The following is a 21642-nucleotide window of genomic DNA, read 5'->3' on the forward strand; positions in this document are numbered from 1 at the left end:
AATTGAACCCACTGGAGAAGTCTGCAGTGATGCTGGCTAATTTCCTATCACATATTAATAGGAAAGTGTTAGACCTGGCATCCTTAGGGTTTTCTGACCCCAGACATTTTTGCCTCTACCTCCTGTTTTGTTGCTGTATCTTTTTGTTTACCTTAGGACTCTGAGCACTTTAGCACTGGTAACTAGTGCTGAAGTGCATGGGCTACTCCCCTAAACATGGTAACATTGGTGTATCCACCATTGGCATATTCAATTTACATGCAAGTCCCTTGTACAGTGGTGTACCATATACCCAGGGACTGTAAACTGAATGCTACTAGAGGGCCTGCAGCACTGGTTGTGCCACCCACTTAAGTAGCCCTGTAAACCTGTCTCAGGTCTGCCACTGCGGAACAAATGTGTGCATTTTCACTGCCGCCCGACTTGGCATTTAAAACCTTTTGCCAAGCCTTACAACTCCCCTTTTCATACATAAGTCACCCCTAAAGTAGGCCTCTAAGTAGTCCATAGGGCAGGGTGCCATATAAGCAGAAGGCAGGACATGTACCTTTAAGCTTTTCATGTTCTAGTAATGAAAAACACCTAGTATCATTTTTCCTTTCTGTGAGGCCAGCATTGGGAATTCTTTATAATATCTTTGAGCTGTAATTCCTGATCCGAGAGATGTAGCTGCATCATGTTTAGTACCACTGGAATGGTAATAAAAAAAAATCCTATTTATTATTACTATTTTAGAAATGCCACTTTTAGAAAATGAACATTTCTCTGAATTCTCTGACCCTGTGTGCCTACAGCCTAGCTCCAGTACATATCTGGCTTAGGATAGGTGACAGTTCCAACTGTGCATTCCCTTTAGACACCTACAACACAGGTTACACAGCTACATCTGCATTAATCTGCATACTGATGGGTCTTCCTGGGGAGGAAATTGGGAAGGGCTCCCATTTATATCTCAAAGTGTAGTGACCAGAGCCCGCACAAAGAGGCTGATTACCTCACACTGGCCGTCTAGAGCAGAGATGGACCTGAAAGAGGGACCTGTGCACTTCACAAGAATTCTTTGTAGTAATTCCCACATCAAAGGGCACTTTCTGGTATAAGTACTGGGCCTCTTGACCCACTTAAACAGAACACTAATGGACCTGGAAGAAACAATGCTGGAGTAAAGGCTGCTGCACTGGAGGACTGCCATCTCGTGGTGCTGACCTGTTCTGAGGGTCTGCTGCCCTGCCTGACTGGACTCCCCTTCTGCCTGCTGACCTTTGCCCTACTCATGAAATCACAAGTCAACCTCCAGAGTGTCACGAAGGGTAACTGGCTTGCCCACCCTCTTCAGAAAAACCTAGCAACTTGCTGGAACCAAGCTTCCCGCACCCTTCACACAGCACCATACCTTGTGGTGCGGGTGTTCATTTCAGCTGCAGCTGGTGTTGTGGCTTGACCCTTTCTGCAACCCTCAGGGAGAGACCGGCAGTCACCACAAGCGGTACCGCTGTAGCCGTGAGCGCTCAAGAAGCGCCCTTGAGTACTCCGACAGTCACCAGAAGCAGTGCAATTGCAGCTGCGAGCGCTTGGAGAAGCCGCACGCTCACCTAAGTCCCTGGTAACCTTCCCATATTGGACACCTTTTGCTGCGGGGTATGCAGGGGATTGCTCTGCGACCCTGCGACCTCCACCGAACCTAACAACAGAATGGCCCCCTCATCCAGTGACTACAAAGCTAAGCACAAGATACTGTGAAACCGGGATAACATACTTTACAACTTACTTTCTGCACCAGGTGGTCCTCACACTTGATCTGGTGCTTTCCCTCACTGTACTTTACGAACCTGCTATAATCCTGCAGTAGCCGGCTGCTTTACCAGGAATAGTATGGCTGACAATATTACCGTAATGCATATAAAGGAAGTGTGTGTGCCCTCCCAGAATCTCAGCACGATGCGCCAAGTTTGGAACACTGATACCGGTTCATAGCTACTCGAAGGACCTACTGTATACCTCGTCAAATGAGCCCTGCAGATTATTGCTAAATCACATTGCTTTAATGTATGAAAACCTGAATATCCTGAGTTCTGTTGATCATATTCCGGTCGTTTTGGCCTACTTTCAAACCTTTGAATACTGTCTTTTTTTCTACATCGATGTGGAGTCTTTTTGTGGTGTACACAGTGTGATTCCTGCGCATGTGTTGCAGAAATAGTTTTCACATTGCCTTCCAAGTTAGCCTGCCTGCTCTGTGCCAAGCTATCAGAGGGTGATCACAGGTTAATTTAGGTTGTGCACTTGCCTTGCCCTGACTAGGATTGTGGTCCCTACTTGGACCGGGTGTATACCTCTGCCAACTAGAGACCCAGTTTCCAATATAAAGGATTGTATTATAGGATGATGAATTGTTCTAGATCGGCAGTAGCAGTTGGTCACAGATTGGTAGATAGAAGATCAGTTGGTAAATATGCTCTAGTCTACAGAGTGATGAAAAGCATTAAGTTATGGAGATCTACTTTTGCAAAGTTCAGTTCGGTTTGCGATGCCAACTTGGTTTTGTTGTTTAAAACGTGTTGGCAAATTCTACCTTACTTGTGTGTCAACTGGTTTGTAAGTTGGCAAAATTGTTATGTCTGTTCTTATTTGGGAGGGTTTCAGGTAATAGGTCCTGTAGATGGTAGATTATTTTCTCCCAGGGTGAGTGGGGGGAGCAAAGGCTAACAGAGCTTTTCAGGGCGGAGAACGATTAGAGGATGTCTTGAAAGCAACAGACTGGTCGAATGCTGGAGTGTTTGCAAAATAAGGCACCCAGATTAGTGCTTCACCTCCACCCAAGGGAGCATGTAACCTCAGTGCTTCAGGCATTACATTGTCTAACTATAGCAAGACGTTTTGCTTTTAGAGCACTGTGCATCATCCAAACGTTCTCCATGGGAAAGGCCCATCTTCCCTGCATCTAAAATTCCAGTGCTACTCCCAAAATAGGACACTATGCTGAAAAGCAGCACCTCGACTCGTTGCCCTGGTGTGTGACAAAAAAATACAGCATAGGATATTCATTCTCAGTACCAGTGGCAAAAGTCTGGAATTCCTTGCCAGCTAAATAATGAAACATACATCATTAAAATGTGTGTCTTAAATAAAACCCAGACTCTGCCAAAATACTATCTGAAAAATCTACATTCTCCTTCTACGTCACAGTAGGGCATACAAAACACAACAAGAGTAGCAAAGAATGCCTCTCAAAAGAATTACAAAGGATTTTTACATCATTCTGAAACCCGCAGCACACTTCTGTCATACCACACTCACTACCCTTCTGGCATGCCACCTCCATTAACTTATCTTCAACGCTCAAAACAGGAAGGCCATTTTAAGCACAAAAATACTCAACATGCACAAAGTATGGCCAGGCGAACAAGGAAACTGAATAATCAACAGGTTTTCACCTCGCTCAGATAGCTATCCTGCAAGGAATGTAATGGCCCAATGAAACGAGTAACCCACCTGCATTCATCACATGTGCCGAGTCCTTGCTAATGAGTGCTGTTACCAGTTCTTTAATTACAGTTCTACTCTGTCAGATAGGAAGATCTATGTCAGGCCACTGCTTGAGAAAAACGAACAAGGACCCATCAAACCCATCCAAGTATAGACTTTTCTCCAATGGCCCTTTTCTAACGGAAACAGCCATCTATTTCAGCTATGGCACTTAGTAGAAGAGAATGGCAATTCTCTGAGCAAGAATCCGTCCAAGGAAAGACATGTGACCAACATTCCTAACAACATGGGATGGCCTGAAGACGACACCTGACAAAAGTGGGCTGGCTGCACTACTACTCTCAGAACTATACAAAGCCCCAGATTCAGTGCAACAACAGACACTACTACAGAAATCAGCAGAGCTCAGCATATGAGCAAATCCTGTAAATTGGTCCCTCCTACCTACAAGACATACAAAGCCTGGTAAACATGCCTCCCCTTCACCCCTTTTTAAAGTGACCGCATGCATTAAAAGAGTTACAAAAAGACTTCTTTTAAGTCACCAGGTCTTTATTCACTCTCAATCCCCTAATTGTGTTCAATATTATAAAAATTATATATTATTATCCGAGGGAAGAACTGAGTACGAACTATTCCCCCCCGTTTTTGTTAGGTGGGAGGGGTGGATCTTGGGACTGTTGATGGGTGCTATGGTCCCCCTTTTTTCCATGAGTGGAACCTTTGGTTTATTAGGATTTTTCTTTCCTTTCCCCCTTGGATGTCAGGATTGTACAGAAATACAGGTTACATCCAGCCTGATAGAGTGTTTTTTTTTTTCTTTTTTCTAGAATATAAGTCTATTCACTGGTTGGCTGCACGTTTGGAAGGGGTTTGTGATAATATCTCTCTCTGCCCCCTTCTTTCATGAGATGAGAATTTTCGCTAAATATTATTTGAAAGCCATTTAAGAATAAGTAGTATGTGACACTATAGGTCATGGGTACTCACAAACCTTTTCCCAGGGGTCAAAAGTTGTGGTCCGTGATGTGTCTGAGGGCTGCATTGACACCAGTAGGGTGTGGTCTGGCTGGAGGTGTGGGGGGCATTGGTGTTAAGGTGGGTGTAGGGGAAATAAGCATATACATGTAGCTGTTGAATTACATAATGTGAAACCATAAAACCTGGGATTAACCCCGGCTTCCCCACTTTAACAAATTGTGTGATCCTAGGCAATAGTTTTACTTCTCTTCCCTTTATTATTACATACAAAGGACCTAAAAAATACATGACTTCAGGATGTGCGCTATACAAAACCTTCTCCAATGTTTGATTTAAATAACTATAATGTTTTACTTGTATAATAGGAACCCAGGTCACCCAAAGGGTGCACATGACGACCTACTTGCCACATTTCACTATTGGCATTGTCAGGGTAGGGAAAAGAATTGATGTTGCTAAATTCATGTTTAAAAACGTTACACTTTAAAAATAATACTTCTCAATGCGCTGAAATAATCTGATGTACTAAAGTGAAAAGGTTCTGCATGTTAATTAAATACACTTTTTGTATTTTGAAGAGACTGTCTCATATGTTTACACTTTGCTGCAAGATGACTTTAAAAATTAAAGTGCTCCTTTAGTTAAGTTTTGTTAAGTTGTTTTTTTTGATAAAGAGCTTTTATTGATTTTGTGAAAAGACAAATAAAAGGAAAATACAGATAACATGACACCAATTGGTACCTTGGGATGGTCTTAACATTGGCCCCAATGGGCTCCATAGACAATGGATTCATGAGCATGATAAACTTAGACTTAATATACTTAACAATACTGAATAAGAATAATAAGAATATGCAGTGTGAACTCCAATCAGTTAAGGCGGGAGAGATAGGTAAGGAGCGAAAGGCCACCCCTCTAAAGGCTCACATCCGGAGGGGGCACCACCCAGACGGCCCAGGCCTCCCGGACAGGCTAGGTGTTCCACGTATTCCCCCATACTCTGTTGTATTTGTTTGGACACCCCCTGGCTTCATATACAGGTTTTTCGCACTGCACGCACCAGTCTACACCCCGCCTCCACTTGGCCAGAGCCGGTGCCACTTCGGTTTTCCAGTCCACCATGATATCCCTCTTGGCCACTAGGCAGACCACTCCCAGAAAGATACAATTCGCTCTTTCCAGCCCCATCTCCCCCATGGCCCCCGGCAAGAGTGGCAAGGCAGCCACTTCCACTTCCGTTTGCAGTACCTCCGAGACTTACCTCACGATCGCCCTCCAAAGTCATTATGACTGGGCAAGCCCAGACCATATGGAAAAAAATCAGCATCCAAGAAGGAACATTGGGGGCAGTCAGCTGTAGGCCGAAGGTCTGCTTTAAAGAGCCTTTTAGGGGTAAGATATGCTGTGTGTAAGTAGAGGGTTTTTAGCACTCTAAATCGGGATGTCATGGTCAGCCACCTCCCATGCCATGAAGGGGTCTGTTGGATGAGGCGACCCCACCAGCCCAACACTTTCTGGGCCGCAAGCCAACCCAACAGAACCACCCTAGTCACGTCGGGGCATCCCGGGGAACCGGGCCACCATACAGCGCACCAAAGATCCCAGAGTAGCCCATTGTTTGGAGCTCCAGTCTGTAAGCAGGGTCCGTCCAGCCTCCTCCTAGCCAGACGTTAACCACCAGGAGGTGCATTGCGAGGTGATAGAAGCAGATATTGGACATTTCCAACCCTCCGTCATAAATATCTCTTTGGCAGGTAATAAGGGCTAATTTAGGACGGGAGGCGTGCCATAAAAACTGACGCGCCGCCGTGTCCATCTCCCTGAACCACTTCCGGGGAACTGGGTATGGGAAGTTCTGCAATAGGCATAGGAACCTGGGAAGTATCATCATTTTGTAAAGTGCTATTCTACCAGCAGATTGAGGGGTAGGTTCCGCCATCGCTGGAGGTCGTCTTTGATTTTCCTAGTGAGTGGAGTAACATTTAGTTCCCAAGCTAATTCAGGCAACAGGGCTATGTGCACACCTAGATACTTAAAGCTGTTGCGTCGGATCGGGATGTTTTGTTTCCAATCAACGCATTCTCTGGAGGGGTGCAGTTGGACCAGTAGAGATTTGCCAGAGTTCAGGGTCAGGCCAGAGGCCTGTGAGAAGAGGTCTAAAATTTGCAGGACTCGCAGGCCGCTTGTGGCTGGGTTAGAGAGGTAAATAAGGACGTCGTCCGCGTATAGTGCCACCCGATCCTCTTGGCCCACAGGCCATGACCAGCCCTCTATCAGGGGGTCCTCTCTCAACAGTATCGCCAAAGGTTCTATTGTGAGTGCAAAAAGCAACGGGGACAGTGGGCATCGCTGACGAGTGCCTCGACGGATGGGGAACGGTTCAGAGACCACACCATTCACTTGGATTTGGGCAGTCAGGTTGGAATAGAGTAGCCTCACAAGACCACGGAATTTAGGCCCAATTCTGTTGCTTAGCAGGACATGCTCCAAGTAGGACCAGTCCACGGTATCAAAGGCTTTCTCGAAGTCAAGCAAGAGAAGAGCCAAAGGCGACCAGATCAGGGCCCGCAGTGTGCCAGGGCAACGTGCAGCCGTCTAATGCAGTGTCTGGTGCTGCGTGACAGCATAACTCCACATTGGTATGGGTGTACCAACGAGGGGAGCCATCCCTCAACCTAGTGGCAAGTATAGTCAATAGCACCTTAATCTCGGTGTTCAGGAGAGAAATGGGTCGGTATGCCGAGCAGTTGCGCGACGGGGTTGAGTCTTGGGGTTCTTTAACATTTTTAGGGTCGAGCCAGAGTGGCATGCGCTTGCGCATGCGTATCGCTTGCGAGACGCTATGGTAGTTAGAGAAGGGCTCGGAGTCCCGCCCATGTCACGTCAGTGTCTTTCATTGGTTCGTGGGCTTGCCTTTTAAAATCTGCTTGCTTTCATTAGTGGAACGCATGCATACGTCATGCCTTTTCCGGTGGTGAGCCCTCCTCGAGCGCAGCGACCAAGTATTCAAAACATACTAGGTTCACTGTTTTCCGTCCGGTTTGTGGACTACTTTTTCTCTTTTTTCGCAGCACGATCTCGCTTGTTTAGCAGAGCGATCGCGCTCGTTTTTGTTCCATTTAACGAGCCAAGAAAAGTCCAGCTGGGTATTTACAACTGCTAATAGCTCTAACTCAGAGAAATGCGAGATCCGTTGCATTGCAAATGCTTGTTTTTACTGTTAGCATCTCTCTGAGTAAACAGAAGCAGAGTGCTGCTGTACACCAAAGGGCCCCATGTAAAGGTCAGGAAGGCCGCATGCGGCCCACAGGCTGTACTTTGAGTATCAGTGCTATAGAATAACAACACTGATTTTGAGAAATGCAGTATGGTGGAATGAACAACACATTGTAAGGAGAAAAAAATCTTTTTGGCAAACAGGGTTGAAGAGACATTGCCCATGAGGACTTCATTTTGAATGGGAAGTTCGTTGTCATATGGTTTTGCAGAAATGGAAAGTATTGTTATACGATTAATTATGAATATATGTCGAATCTTGCCAGGCAAAGTTGAACCCCTTGTTTTGTGGTTCCTAAGGGACTTTGTGTTGGCAATGCTAATTATTGGGTAATTAACAACTTTTCATTCTATTTTAGATTAATATTCCCTGTAACGTGCATTCTCTGTGGGATTTTCCCATTAGGGTTCAATTTTAAATGGGAAGTTCTTTGACATATGGCTTTGAGAAAATGGAAAGTATTGTTATACGAGAAATATATGTCGAATCTTACAAGGTGAAGGTGAACCCCTTGTTTTGCAGTACCTAAGGACCTCTATGTTGATAATGATAACTATTGGTGAATCAACAAGAAACTTTCAATTTCAGATGAATTTTCTCCACAATATGCACATTTTTGTAAACTTCGTAATATCTCACATGCTGCAGATCCAGGCTTATGGAAATCTGTATTTCTAATATTGAACAAAATTTGGGGATGGAGTGTGAAGAAAGACTTGGGGATGTTATAGAAGTCTATTCTGTATGTTTTTAATGCATGTGGTCACTTTAAAAAGGTGTATGGGGAAGGTAATGCCCAACTGTGAGCAGGGCTCTTTTTGTGAGAGCCGAAGCGCGTTGGGTCCCTGGCGGCCTGCCACTCTCTAATAAATCTGTAATTAAAAAAAAAAAAAACATTTGTATATTGCACTGGATTTGGATGTACAGCAAGTTTTCTCCTGCCAAGGGAAACATGTTGTGCCGATATATATATATATAGATATATATATATATATATATATATATATATATATATATAGACATATATACACACACACAAAAACACGCTCACACTCTACAATGCATCCTTGCCATTGATGAATGGATGTCGACCAATCATCTTAAGCTTAACTCTGCAAAGACGATAACAGAATAGCCAAAAGCCCAACTCAATGTAGCTCGTGGAAAAGGAAGCTCCTCTAGCAACACTGAGTGAAGTGAGAAATCTTGGAGGAACCATGGACTCAAACCTGTCTCTAATTGTGCATACTGATGAAATTACTAAAGCACTCTCAACACAATGCAGAAGCTAAAACGAATCCTCCCTTCTAGCAACAAACTCTGCATCATCCACAACGCACTCCATGGGAAATTCCTACTTTACCTACAACTAAAATTCCAACGATAATCTCAAAGTAGGACACTACACTAAAAAATAACAGTTAGACTGGTTGCCCCTTTGTATAAAAAAAAAGTACAGTAGAGAATATTCATTCTCAGTACCAAAAAGCTGGAATTCCTTGCTAAGTTATGAAGAATACATCACAAAAAAAACAAAAAACGGAAAGAATGTGACAGCCTGGCTATTACCAAGATAAAGACCCCAGACTATCGGACCTCTACAACCACCACCACAAAACAGTATTAAACAAGAGGAGGCACTCTATCCAACAGTGAACAAAGATCCACTTTTCCATGCTCTACAGACTGAACAAGTCACACGCATTAAAAGCTACAGCAATGGAATGGTACAGCAAAGGACCCCATGGTCCACCATAACTCAGTGCAAGCCAGAAAACTGTAGCACACAAACCGCAATTAAATTAATTAGACGGGAAGAAATATTAGATGGGCGCACTACCAACTGTATTTGGTACAGGCTATAGTTCACTTTTAGAAACTTGGAGGCAAGATAAAACGCCCACAGTAAGCCAAAACTCCTGTCAGGCACGTTACAGGACAACAAATGCAATCACGCCAGCTTAACTAACCACTCAATACCAAAATCTGAATAAGCAAATAGCTGGTACCCCAGAGGACTCGACTACAGTGCATCCTTGCAGGGCACGACACATTATTATCCAACGTCAATAAAGCAACTTATGGTTACATAAGGAAAGACTAAAAACGTTCATCCTGTGCTTTATTAACTCTAAACATCTCACGATCACATAAGGGAAGAATGTAACACTCTATCCTGTCCTTAATCATCTTTAGACCTTTCACACTCACGCCATCGGTGACTTTAATACTGTCCATCCTGTCAGACATCTCACTCCATTTCCCTCTCTTCTTCGCCCGTCCTTCCAAAATGTGTCTGCTGCCTCATCGGCCACATTTACAAGGCTCTTCAGAACCTTTAACCGAAACAATGCAGTCAGCTTGGGAAATACATTGGAAGACATAGCAAAATCATAAACATAACTCGAAACCTGAAGTATGAACCATAAGCAGCAACCAACTTCAATTACACCTTTCTGCATATATCTCCCACACTTCTTTCCTCCCTCACACTGTTACACCTGAAGATAAGATGAGTGACCGTGGTCACTCATGCAGGACATCAAAATGCTTGCCACGTAGGTTCACAACAACAAATACAACATCCTTCCAACCACGCACTCCCATGGTGTATCATGCTATACATCCGATAAGGAGTTTGGCGCCCCATAATAGAGTATGAAGTGCTATATAAAATGCTATACTACAATGCATTGTTGATAGACACTCCACAATGATTCTGTTGCTCCACATGCAGAGTGAGAGGGCCCCTTCCTGAGGTGAGTAGCGCAGTAAAAGCTCACCTTTGTCATTGCTTCCACCCACATACTTGAGAAGCTGGAGAACTGCTTCCTTTGAGGCTTCATCAAAAGGCTTCCCTTCCACCTCCATAGTGGCGTACTGCCCACCATCATACACTCGCTCCTCAAAGGCCACGCCATCCTTGGGGATAAAAACAAAATGGAAGGGGGTGGTTAGGAACACTGAAGGCCACAGAGGAAAGTGACACTGCCCCTGAGGGCACAGCAGCGTTGGGATTAATACAGAGATCTAGAGTTGAGAATGACACAACCCTGAGGTACCGAGTAGGACAGGGGATGACCACTGAGGGCCAGAGGGTAGTGACACCAGTCTGACAAACAGTGAAGAAAAGTGTGGCAGAGGTTCATGATCTCGGAGTGCAAAGAGGCAACAGTACCCTCAGGGGCAGAGAAGAGGTTATTTTGTCCCTTGCTCGCAACTTCGATCAGCCCAATCAAATTCGAGTCAGGACTTCCAGGCCTGCAGGTGCCCCTGCATGCTCTTCTACCTGTGAGGGCATGAAACAGAGGGTCCTTTATGTGAATACCTGGTGTCTGAGAACGGATACTCGTGCATGCATAGGCTACAGCTGCTATTGGTACAAAGTAACTTCCCTAGCAAGGAATATTTGTCAGTTCAAATATTTCATGAAATTTAAAAGCATGGTCAAATTAAATCAATCCAACTTTGTGACACACTAGCAACACAATTAAGAAAGCTGATAACCTTTTTGATTGGAATCTAAAATCTAACTCTGAAAACTGCTGCAAATTCTAAATTTCAGCCCCTCAGACCCCCCAAAAACAGACTTCTATCCAATTTCCCTGACCCTATCAGGCCATCTATTTCCAACTACAAGATCTACTTGAAACAAACACCCTACTTACGATCAGATGGGCTTCAGACCTAAAAGCAGCATGGAATCCATACTAACCTCTATCTGGGAAGACCTTTCCAAACAAGCAGGCTCTTATTGTGCATGTATTTTAATTCTCATGGATCTGTCAGTGGTTTTTGACATTTTACCACAAAAACCTCTTCAACTGCAACTGCGGAGAACTCAAAATCGCGAACAAGGTATTAAAACTGCACCTTTCATTTAAACCTAACTCAACCTAAAGTATATGTATAGGTGACTTTTTATCAAAACCCCAGAACCTACTCTTTGGAGTCTATGAAGGATCCAGCCTTTCCCAACTATCTTTCAATATTAATATCAAGTCTCTTACCTCACTAAAACAAAAAATATATAAAACCATTTGGTCATACTTGTGACATTATCTCAGCGAAGATACATTATTATCAGTAAAAATCACCCATCACTAAGAATTAATAACTACCTTTGATGCTATTAATTGTGTTTGACCAATGACTTTGTGTTTCACCACTGCGCATATTAGTTGCTCAGTGCTCACTAGTAGCACATTGTATGTTTTGTTCAGCCTAGCCGCCTATTGGCTTTGACATGGCATTAGCCATTACATTCTGTATTCTGCCTATAGTCTTTGACATGCTGTATTCAGCTTAGCTGCCTATTGGCTTTGACATGATATTAGACATTACATTTTGTATTCAGTTTAGTTGCCTATTGGCTTTGACATGATATTAGACATTACATTTTGTATTCAGCTCAGCTGCCTATTGGCTTTGACATGACATTAGACATTACATTTGATATTTAGGTTAGCTGCCTATTGCCTTTAACGTGGAGTTAGACATTGCAGTTGAGAATCCAAGCTGTATTTTTCCACAAGATGAACCAAGCTGTTTTCTTCACACCAGACTAGACCTGATAAGAGAGAGTACATTTGGTGTTTTCCTTTCTGCTCAGGCTTGGGAAGAGGAGAAGTCTAGGAGATCTGGCCAGTCTCCAATGGCTTGCGTAGTTTTCCCGAGTCTGAGAGGTGGGGCACGCTTTTGTAAGGATGACTCTGGGCTACAGTGAGTTAGATTCAAATCTGCTTGACTTCAGGCTGGAACTAGGCGCCAGTTGCCAGTCTCCCGTGTGGGTAGAGAATCTCTTTCTCGCAGTTGACCGGAGTCATCAACTTGCAGACCCCAGAAAGATGAAGCTGAAGATAGGTCCTACTTGCTCATACGGTGATGAATTTTAATTTTTATGCTTTGCTCATATAATCTACATGCTGTGTACATTGCAATTGAGAAGTACTGTGATATATTTTGTTTTCATTGCTGCAACTACTTTTACTCTTTTGAACGTGTGCTTGAAGTCTATTAATTAGTCTCTCAAGAACTTATGGGTGGGGAAGAATTAACAACAATAAAGGTCTCCTTTGAACTCAGAAGTGCATTCCAGAGAGGTTCTGTAAGCTCCGATAGGAGATAAGTAGGAAGGCAGAACATTTTGGTACCAGAAGTGGGGCCGAATTATAGATTTCTACGTGCACAATTTAAAAGTGTAATTGTTTTTTGTTGTTTGGAGAAGCACGGCAGACCATGTTTGAAAATGCATGTGTAGTTAAACTGCCTGATGGTGCTGTGAGAAACATGTTTTCTTGTTGTGATAAAGCATATTTAGAAAATGTGCCTTTTGAAAGAAATGATGTTCCTTTTGTTTTGGACAGAAGGGTTTGGATATTTTTATCTGCTTACAGAAAAATGCAGGAGAAATGTAGGCAGTTGGAACATGAAAATAAGAATTTACGTGAGCAAATTAGCCAGAATATATCAATGCAAGATAATGCTGAAAGTTATAAAAATGCTGTTTTAGAAGAATCTGTCTTTTCCCATTCCAGTAATGAGGGGGTTAAGACAGCTGTGAGCCAGTCTGAGCCTCCGTGTGAGCCAGGTTTTTTGGCAGTCGAAGTGCATTCCTTAACTGATAACACAGAGAACAGAGCTCAGAATGTGATTTACGAGTTACCATCGCAAAATGCACAAGTAAAACGAAAGATTTTAGAGTTTCTTACTGTTTGCACTAAGCAAGAGACACCGAGTTTCATTTGCTTGTTTGATTTTTGGAAACAGAATAGCCCTCATCTGAGTGAAATCCTAACACTTTGGTATATGGTCACTAGGAAAAATTATATGCAGCTGCGCGCTTGTGATTTGGCAAATAAAATAATTCAGACTTTAGATTTCTGCGCAGTGCAAGAGGGAAACACTGATTTACATGTAAATCAGGAACAGGGGAAGAAAAGAGTGCCCCTAGCTCGGATCATACACTGGATCTGGTACCTGCAAGACAGGGCTAGAGTACCACAGGTAAAAGAGTCACTAGTGAAATTGAGTGCACCATTTGAATTCGTGTCCACTGAGGATAAAAAGCATGTTTGTTTGACTAATGATTCATTGACTGAAATGCTGTTTTCTAGCACAATAGAAGGAACAGTGTTGTACAATGTGAATCAGATTTTAAAGCAAGAGCTGCTTGAGATGAGTCATTTTTACACTGATTCTTGGTTCACTGCCAATGGTTTAGCTGTTTGGTTTTCCACATGGCTTGTGCATAACTGGTTCAATTCCCTTGCAGATATTAAAGAGAAAAATTCAGAGTCTGAAGTGTACACCCAGAATTCTGACTTAGTGGGGATGGCTAAGTGGGTGCACCAGAAATGTGAACAGCTGGGAGAAAAAGCCACTTACAGGTGGGCAGAGATGAGTGGGATGCACATTCCCCTAGATTTGATAAAAACTGTGCAGCACGCACAAGAGCAATCTGTCCCACAAGCAGTCACAGAGCAGTTGGAGAGAGGAAAGTTACCAGGACAGATATGGCAAATTGATCAGGTTTTAGGGGGAGTGATTGCTGCAGATTACCAAGGAGAAATCAAAAGTATGCTGATACCTAGAAAATAATCTGATTCATTCATACAAATTGGAGATAGAATGGCCCAACTTGTCAAAAGTGCAGTGAATGGAGGTTTGGTAAAGAAGGAGTCTGCCCCAGCCCTTCTGACAGTGCAAGGAAAGGGAAGCTGTGGTGCAGCAGATAAAAACCTCAGTGCTGAGGTGTGGGTTGAAGCCCTAAGTGACCCTCCAGAACCTGCAGAAAATATAACAAAGGGCCCCAAAAACGTCCTGCTGATTATAAAACAGGGAAAAGAAGAGGAAGGGTACATTTCAAATGACAAATGTTATTTGTAAGAAAAGTCATACTTTTTTCTTTTGCAGATCCTATCACGTACCGCCACTGTCCCTGAGTGTGCTGTGTGGTCCCCCTTCGGGTGTGTGCGTGTGGGGTCGGGAAGGGACCGAACCCCCAACCTGAACCTGACTGAGTAAAGTGCAAGCACCATGGATCCATTTTGCGCAAATGGCGCCTTCAGTTCAAGTTCAACTTGTTTGCATTCTTCCACTGGAACTAAGCAACCTTAACAGTTAACTGTCTGTGTTTTTCGTATGGAACTCTGACTTTCACTTCCCTTCCAGCAAACCTTTCAGGTGGACCGTGCACCTCTACATGAGTAGAACTCATGCTACATCAAATTGCTATTCTAGAAACACTGTTGAATTAGAGACACTATAATCTCATTCAGAGTATAAAAGTTTCAGTCTTTTCTGTGTAGATGTATTTGATGTGAAAGGTTATGAGTTCAATATGTTAATCCACTTCTATTGCTTTACAGTGATTGATTTGATCATTCCAATCTGAATTGCTGATAATGTTTTTTTGTGCTGATGTTTTCTTTTTTTTTTTTGTTGTTTGAAACAAGAGATATGTGAAACAAAAATTCATTGGTCATAGGGTGGAATGTGATGCTATTAATTGTGTTTGACCAATGACTTTGTGTTTCACCACTGCGCATATTAGTTGCTCAGTGCTCACTAGAGTAGCACATTGTATGTTTTGTTCAGCCTAGCCGCCTATTGGCTTTGACATGGCATTAGCCATTACATTCTGTATTCTGCCTATTGGCTTTGACATGCTGTATTCAGCTTAGCTGCCTATTGGCTTTGACATGATATTAGACATTACATTTTGTATTCAGCTCAGCTGCCTATTGGCTTTGACATGACATTAGACATTACATTTGATATTTAGGTTAGCTGCCTATTGCCTTTAACGTGGAGTTAGACATTGCAGTTGAGAATCCAAGCTGTATTTTTCCAAGCTATGTTTTTCCACAAGATGAACCAAGCTGTTTTCTTCACACCAGACTAGACCTGATAAGAGAGAGTACATTTGGTGTTTTCCTTTCTGCTCAGGCTTGGGAAGAGGAGAAGTCTTGGAGATCTGGCCAGTCTCCAATGGCTTGCGTAGTTTTCCCGAGTCTGAGAGGAGGGGGCACGCTTTTGTAAGGATGACTCTGGGCTACAGTGAGTTAGATTCGAATCTGCTTGACTTCAGGCTGGAACTAGGCGCCAGTTTCCAGTCTCCCGTGTAGGTAGATAATCTCTTTCTCGCAGTTGACCGGAGTCATCAACTTGCAGACCCCAGAAAGATGAAGCTGAAGATAGGTCCTACTTGCTCATACGGTGATGAATTTTAATTTTTATGCTTTCCTCATATAATCTTCTTGCGGTGTACATTGCAATTGAGAAGTACTGTGATATATTTTGTTTTCATTGCTGCAACTACTTTTACTCTTTTGAACGTGTGCTTGAAGTCTATTAATTCGTCTCTCAATAACTTGTGGGTGGGGAAGAATTAACAACAATAAAGGTCTCCTTTGAACTCAGAAGTGCATTCCAGAGAGGTTCTGTAAGCTCCGATAGGAGATAAGTAGGAAGGCAGAACACTACCTTAAACTCAATCCACACAAAAATAAATAATAATCTTGAACTTCCTTACTTGGTCAACAAACATTGACAAAACTCCCAATCCTAGCAGAATCACAAAAAACCTTGGTGTTTCAATAGACACAGGTCTCATACTGACACTTCAAATCAACAAAGTTGTAAAAAAACGTTTTCTTTCGTACAGATGGAGGAATAGGTCCTCTGCTTTATGGCTTACCTGTGAAGAGTCACAGCAAACATGTCCATTGTCCTTTCAAGACCAGACTAGCCTATGCAAGTGTGGTGGACCTTAACTTCCCATCCTATTCAATTTAAAGACTACAAAGGTTCAAATTGAAACCACAATTGTGCACATGAAATCTCAGAGCACATAACACCAGCTATAAAAGCACTTCACTGCCTCCTAATTTCCTTTGGAATAGCATTCAACTCACACACAGAGAAACACTTGAGACGGGCCCTTCATTTCTTGAAGCAAATACTGTCTTGTACAACACAAAGTGCCACCTTAGATCATGCTCTGGATGTCTCCTTCAATTCCTCTGTACAACAGAGCCCACAAAATGCATCTAGGTCAGGGTTGGTACACTGTGGAACTCTATCCCCAAACATCAGCTAAGTTGATGGCCATACCCATGAACACAGTGAGAAAGTTCTGGACCACATCAACAGGTACAGATTAACTCAGTCCTTCCATCAAACAATCTATACACAACACTCAATCGAGACATGCAGGTAAAGGAACATTTGCTACAGTGCACTTAACAACACTCCTAAGCTAGCAGAGCCAATGCCAACATAAAATAACAAAATGGACAAACATATAAAAGTTACATCCCAAAGATACAAAGGAAAACTAACACTACAATCACCCAACCAAAACCTTCAAATAACAGTCTCAAATTCTCATCTGCTACACACTACATAAACCAACTCCAACAGAAACACAAACCACATGTTTATCCATATTCTAGAACCTTTCTAATGATACAATAAAGCCCGCCATGTTAGATGTCCAAAATCCACTAAAAGCTTGTTAAAAGACCAGCAACATGACTAGCACACTCAGTCATGTAAGCCAGAATTTATCACCTTCACCCACGGAGATAGAAACACTAATGGACACAGAACCATGGATCATACCATAGTCCAAAACTAAAATGTCTCACCTCAACTAGAGATTTTCTTTTGATTCTTTACTTCACTTTTTTTATCACCCAAAACACCAACTTCATCAGACCACTGCTTAATCTACCACCAGATTTTCTTGAGACATGAATTACATATTTCTAACATGAATCACAGGACCCATTGACCCATTTCAGTTACCTTTGCAGAGCTGTTATCTCATAACTTTAACGCGAAGGACTAAGAAAATCAATCTTACTTCATTATAGATAATTTTATATCAAGACCAGAGGCTCCTATCATGCTTTTCTGTTCTTGCTAGAATGTAATAAACTATAAATCCCATGTGGCGAAGGTTACGAGCCAATGGAAAAGAAATCGTAGTACACAGTGAACAACCAATCAGAATAACATATACAGTATAATTATGTCACTTGACTGCAGACATCCCTTTTTTCTTGCTGCTCGCAGTCACGTTAGGTACTTCATATTTTTTTATCCTACATTATTTGACCTATTGCGATTGTTATTGGTTTTATATTGATATTATAAATCTCGCTTACTGCACGCTTGCATCATTTCATTTCATTTCATTTCCCTGCAGTTGGCATGTTGCCGCACAGTTCATAAGCACAGTATCCCTCGCTCCCGGTTACAAAAGTGTTCCTCAGCAGTCGCCATTTTTTGTCACTTCTGAGGAACGTCGTGCTTCATACTCACCGTATAGCGCAGGTTTCTTCAAAATATTTGTTCTTTAGTTCCAGTAAGCGTATTCTATTCCCGCTTAACTTGAGCCTCGTTCACTTCTGTTTTAGCAACAAGGTCTCGGAGGTCCCACCCTTATTCACGCCCATCGGCCTCATTTTACCACCCACAGGCGGAGTTTCATTCCTATAATCAATACCAACAGATTTTAACCCCATCCTTTCTGGCTTTCCTTTATTCCTGCATTTTTCAATTCCTTTTATCAGTAATTATGGAGATTGACAGCTGCCTTTGCTGCAGGAGGTTACTGAAGATGAACATGCAGTAAAAGATGATTTAAAGGACTTTATTCAAGCCTGTGCAACAGGCAGTTTCTGACTCTGTAAGAATTGTCAAACAATTTGGCAAATTCTGTTTTTAATATAATGTCAAAGACGATTTTGGCCCAGTCTGCAGGGGAAAATAGAAAACACCCGTTAACTATAAATCAATCTAAAAAACACATAAATTGAAGCCATTGGTCAGTGAGGTTCCCTCACAAGGCAGAGGATGTGGCTCCTCACAGGCCTCCTTCTAAGGAGGGGAATATTCACGAACAGCAAAAATAGTTGACAAAATGTAAATCAAAAACTAAACATATTTCTTCCCCTGTTATAATTTCCACCATTCCAGATACGGATGATGATTTGGGTGATATTAATTCACACATTGATAAATCTGATAATGAAAACAGAGAGCTTTTATCACCTCCCTGCTAAAAAAAACCAAATCACCCTACAAGGTCTTACAAGACCCAAAACTGTCACAGATTCGGCGGAGTTCCAATGTTTGATTCTAATAACATTCACCACCCGAACTCCACTGAGTGGGTTCCTGCAGGTCGTGTTGGGGAACATGTGACATTCAGATTACACTTTCCACTAGATAAGCAGAAAAGAGCCAAGCTGAGGTCGGAATGTCCCCGTCCTTCTCTTCCACAAAAAATTACAACTACCCCTACTATTGAGCCATCCCTCCTTACCTTCATTTCAAAATTTGGAAAGGATCCCCGCAAGGGTGTAGATGTGGCATGGTCTTCATGCCAGGACAAGTTGTTGGAAGTGGTTGGTCCACTAATGTGTATTTTCGACCTAGCAGATGCGGCCAGGTTAGAAGACGCTAAAACTGATCCTGGGGAACGGTCTCTATGGGTCCAACAAGCTTTTTGCTTACTCGGCAATGCCAACTTAGCACTTATTCATGAACGGAGGAAAGGCCTTTTGCTGAAATATGATCCAAAATTGGTAAACTTAGTGGTGGTGGACCCTGGTATTAAGGCGGAAGGCCTCCTCTTTGGATATTCTTTTGTAAAAGAACTAAGCAAATATGTTTCCACCTTTGCTTCACTAAACAAGGCTCACCAGTCTTTAAAAAATATGTTTTCCCAACAGGTTTTCGCCAGGGCTGGCAGAGGCAGGAACTGCTTTGCCAGCCATGGTTACAACCAAGGTTCCAGAGGATCTTACAACTCCTCCAATCAAGAATTCAAGCCTCAATTCTACCCCCAAAGAGGCAGAAGCTTTCGAAGGTAGAGGATACAAAAGTTCGAGATACACTATTCAAACAGGTGCATCTACATTCTGGCCTTACTCCCTTAGGGGTCAGTCTTCACATTTTTCTCCAAAAATGGTTGTCTATCACCTCAGACCCTATGGTGTTAAACACAGTATAAGGTTATGTTATCGAACTTTACTCAAAACCTTTTCAATCTGCACTTCCAAATCCTCCCCAGTTTTCAACAGAAATGTCAAACCTCATTTCAAGAGGTACAGTCCCTTCTACAGAAACAAGTAATCGTCCCTTGTCATCCCAACCGCTCAGGTTTCATCAGTTCAATTTTTCTAGTACAAAAGAAAAACAAAAAGATGCGACTAGTCATCAACCTCAAGCACTTCAACCATTTTTAGGTTGCCTCTTGACATCAATTGTTTAGAGATGCTTCCTGGCTCCTTTGCGTTCAGAAGCCTTGCAAAAAAAAAAACAGAGTTCGTTGTGCTATTCTTAGAATGGACAACATTTAGGCGGTAAGGTACATCAGCCGTTTAGGGGGAACCAAATCCAAACCTCTAGCCGAATTAGCAAAAGGTTTTGGGGAATTTTGCTTTCGGTCCATGCAGAATATCTACCAGACCATCTAAATTCTGTAGCAGATTGGCATTTGTGTCATCTTCAAGACACCAGCGATTGGAAACTTCATTCCTCTGTATTCCAGACAATTCAGAACAAATGGGGTCCCTTAATAATAGATTTCTTTGCTTCTCGTCTCAACTCCCAACTTTATCAATTTTACAGCTGGCGCCCAGATCCATCAGCATTAGCCCCAGTTTATTTTTTTACAGGACTGGTCAAATTCTCCGAATTATGCCTTCCCTCCTTTTCTCATGATTAGCAGGTTACTCGCACAGGTAAGACGACAACAAGCAGGTCTGGTGCTCATAGCTCCGTTCTGGCAATCCCAGGTGTGGTTCCCAACCCTTGGAACGGTCTATGGATTTCTCCATCCTTCTCCCTTTTTTCCCCCAAACCTGTTGTTGGATCCCCTGAATCGTCCTCACAACCTTGTCATACACAATCTTCTTACCCTTTTGTCTTGGAAGATTTCGGGAATTCTCAATCTTTCCCAATCATTTCGACAGAAACTTCAAACTCTATCAAACAATCCTGGGCTCCAGGAACTATGAAGGCTTACAAGTCAGCTTGGTCTTTATGGCGTAGCTGGTGTATAGGAAAAGACACTGATCCCTTTTCAGAAAATATAACTTTCATTATTAATTTTCTAGCGGCAGAGGCTACTAAAGGGAAAAGTTATCGCACAATTAATTTGTATAGGTCAGCGATTTCTTCCAACCATCCTTACATCAATGTAAAACCAGTGGGAGAACACCCACTCATTTGACGACTATTAAAGGGAGTAACATTTTCTAATTCCCCTGTTCCTAAATACAGTACACTATGGGATGTAAATGTTGTTTTAAATCTGTTTTGTCGCGGTCTGATGATCTTCTCTCTCTAAAGCAGGGGTCTTCAAACTGGGGGGCGAGCCCCCCTAGGGGGGACTCAAGTGATCCCAAGGGGGGCGCCAGGCTCTGGCCAAAAGAAGCATTTCACAGGTAACAGTGTTTTGTTTTAAGCCGAAACATGTTATTTCATTTTTAAAGTGGCAGCAGTACTTACCTGCAATGTTTAAATATATCTAGACATATTTAAACATTGCCATCTTTATAAAATATTTGTGAAACATTCTGAAGGGGGGCCCAGTGATTTTTATTTTTCAACTGGGGGGCTCGGCATTAAAAAGTTTGGAGACCTCTGCTCTAAAGAAATTATCTGCAAAACTGACAATGTTGTTATGCCTCATTTCTATTAAAAGACTTTCCGATGTTAGAGCATTAGACATTTCTTCTTGTCAATTTACTCCAACATGTGTTTTGTTCACAGTGCTCAGACGTACTAAAACTAACCTCACATCAGTGTTTTTTTCCCTTATTTTCTTGACCATCCCAAACTTTGTGTTGGACAATGTCTAAAGGTTTACGAACAGA

General features: G+C 42.5%; 1 protein-coding gene across 2 annotated transcripts in view; it reads right to left on the reverse strand.

Annotated features, from left to right (window-relative positions):
* Positions 1-21642, reverse strand: part of HEBP1 (heme binding protein 1) — a 52137-nt gene that overhangs the window by 9771 nt on the left and 20724 nt on the right. For both annotated transcript variants that reach the window (XM_069231125.1, XM_069231124.1), the window contains one exon: positions 10528-10666. In XM_069231125.1, the coding sequence (XP_069087226.1) occupies positions 10528-10615 (88 nt within the window). In that variant the 5' untranslated portion in view covers positions 10616-10666. The remainder of the gene's footprint in view (positions 1-10527; positions 10667-21642) is intronic.

The sequence above is a fragment of the Pleurodeles waltl genome, chromosome 4_2, assembly GCF_031143425.1.
Source record: "Pleurodeles waltl isolate 20211129_DDA chromosome 4_2, aPleWal1.hap1.20221129, whole genome shotgun sequence".
In the NCBI taxonomy this organism is placed as follows: domain Eukaryota; kingdom Metazoa; phylum Chordata; class Amphibia; order Caudata; family Salamandridae; genus Pleurodeles; species Pleurodeles waltl.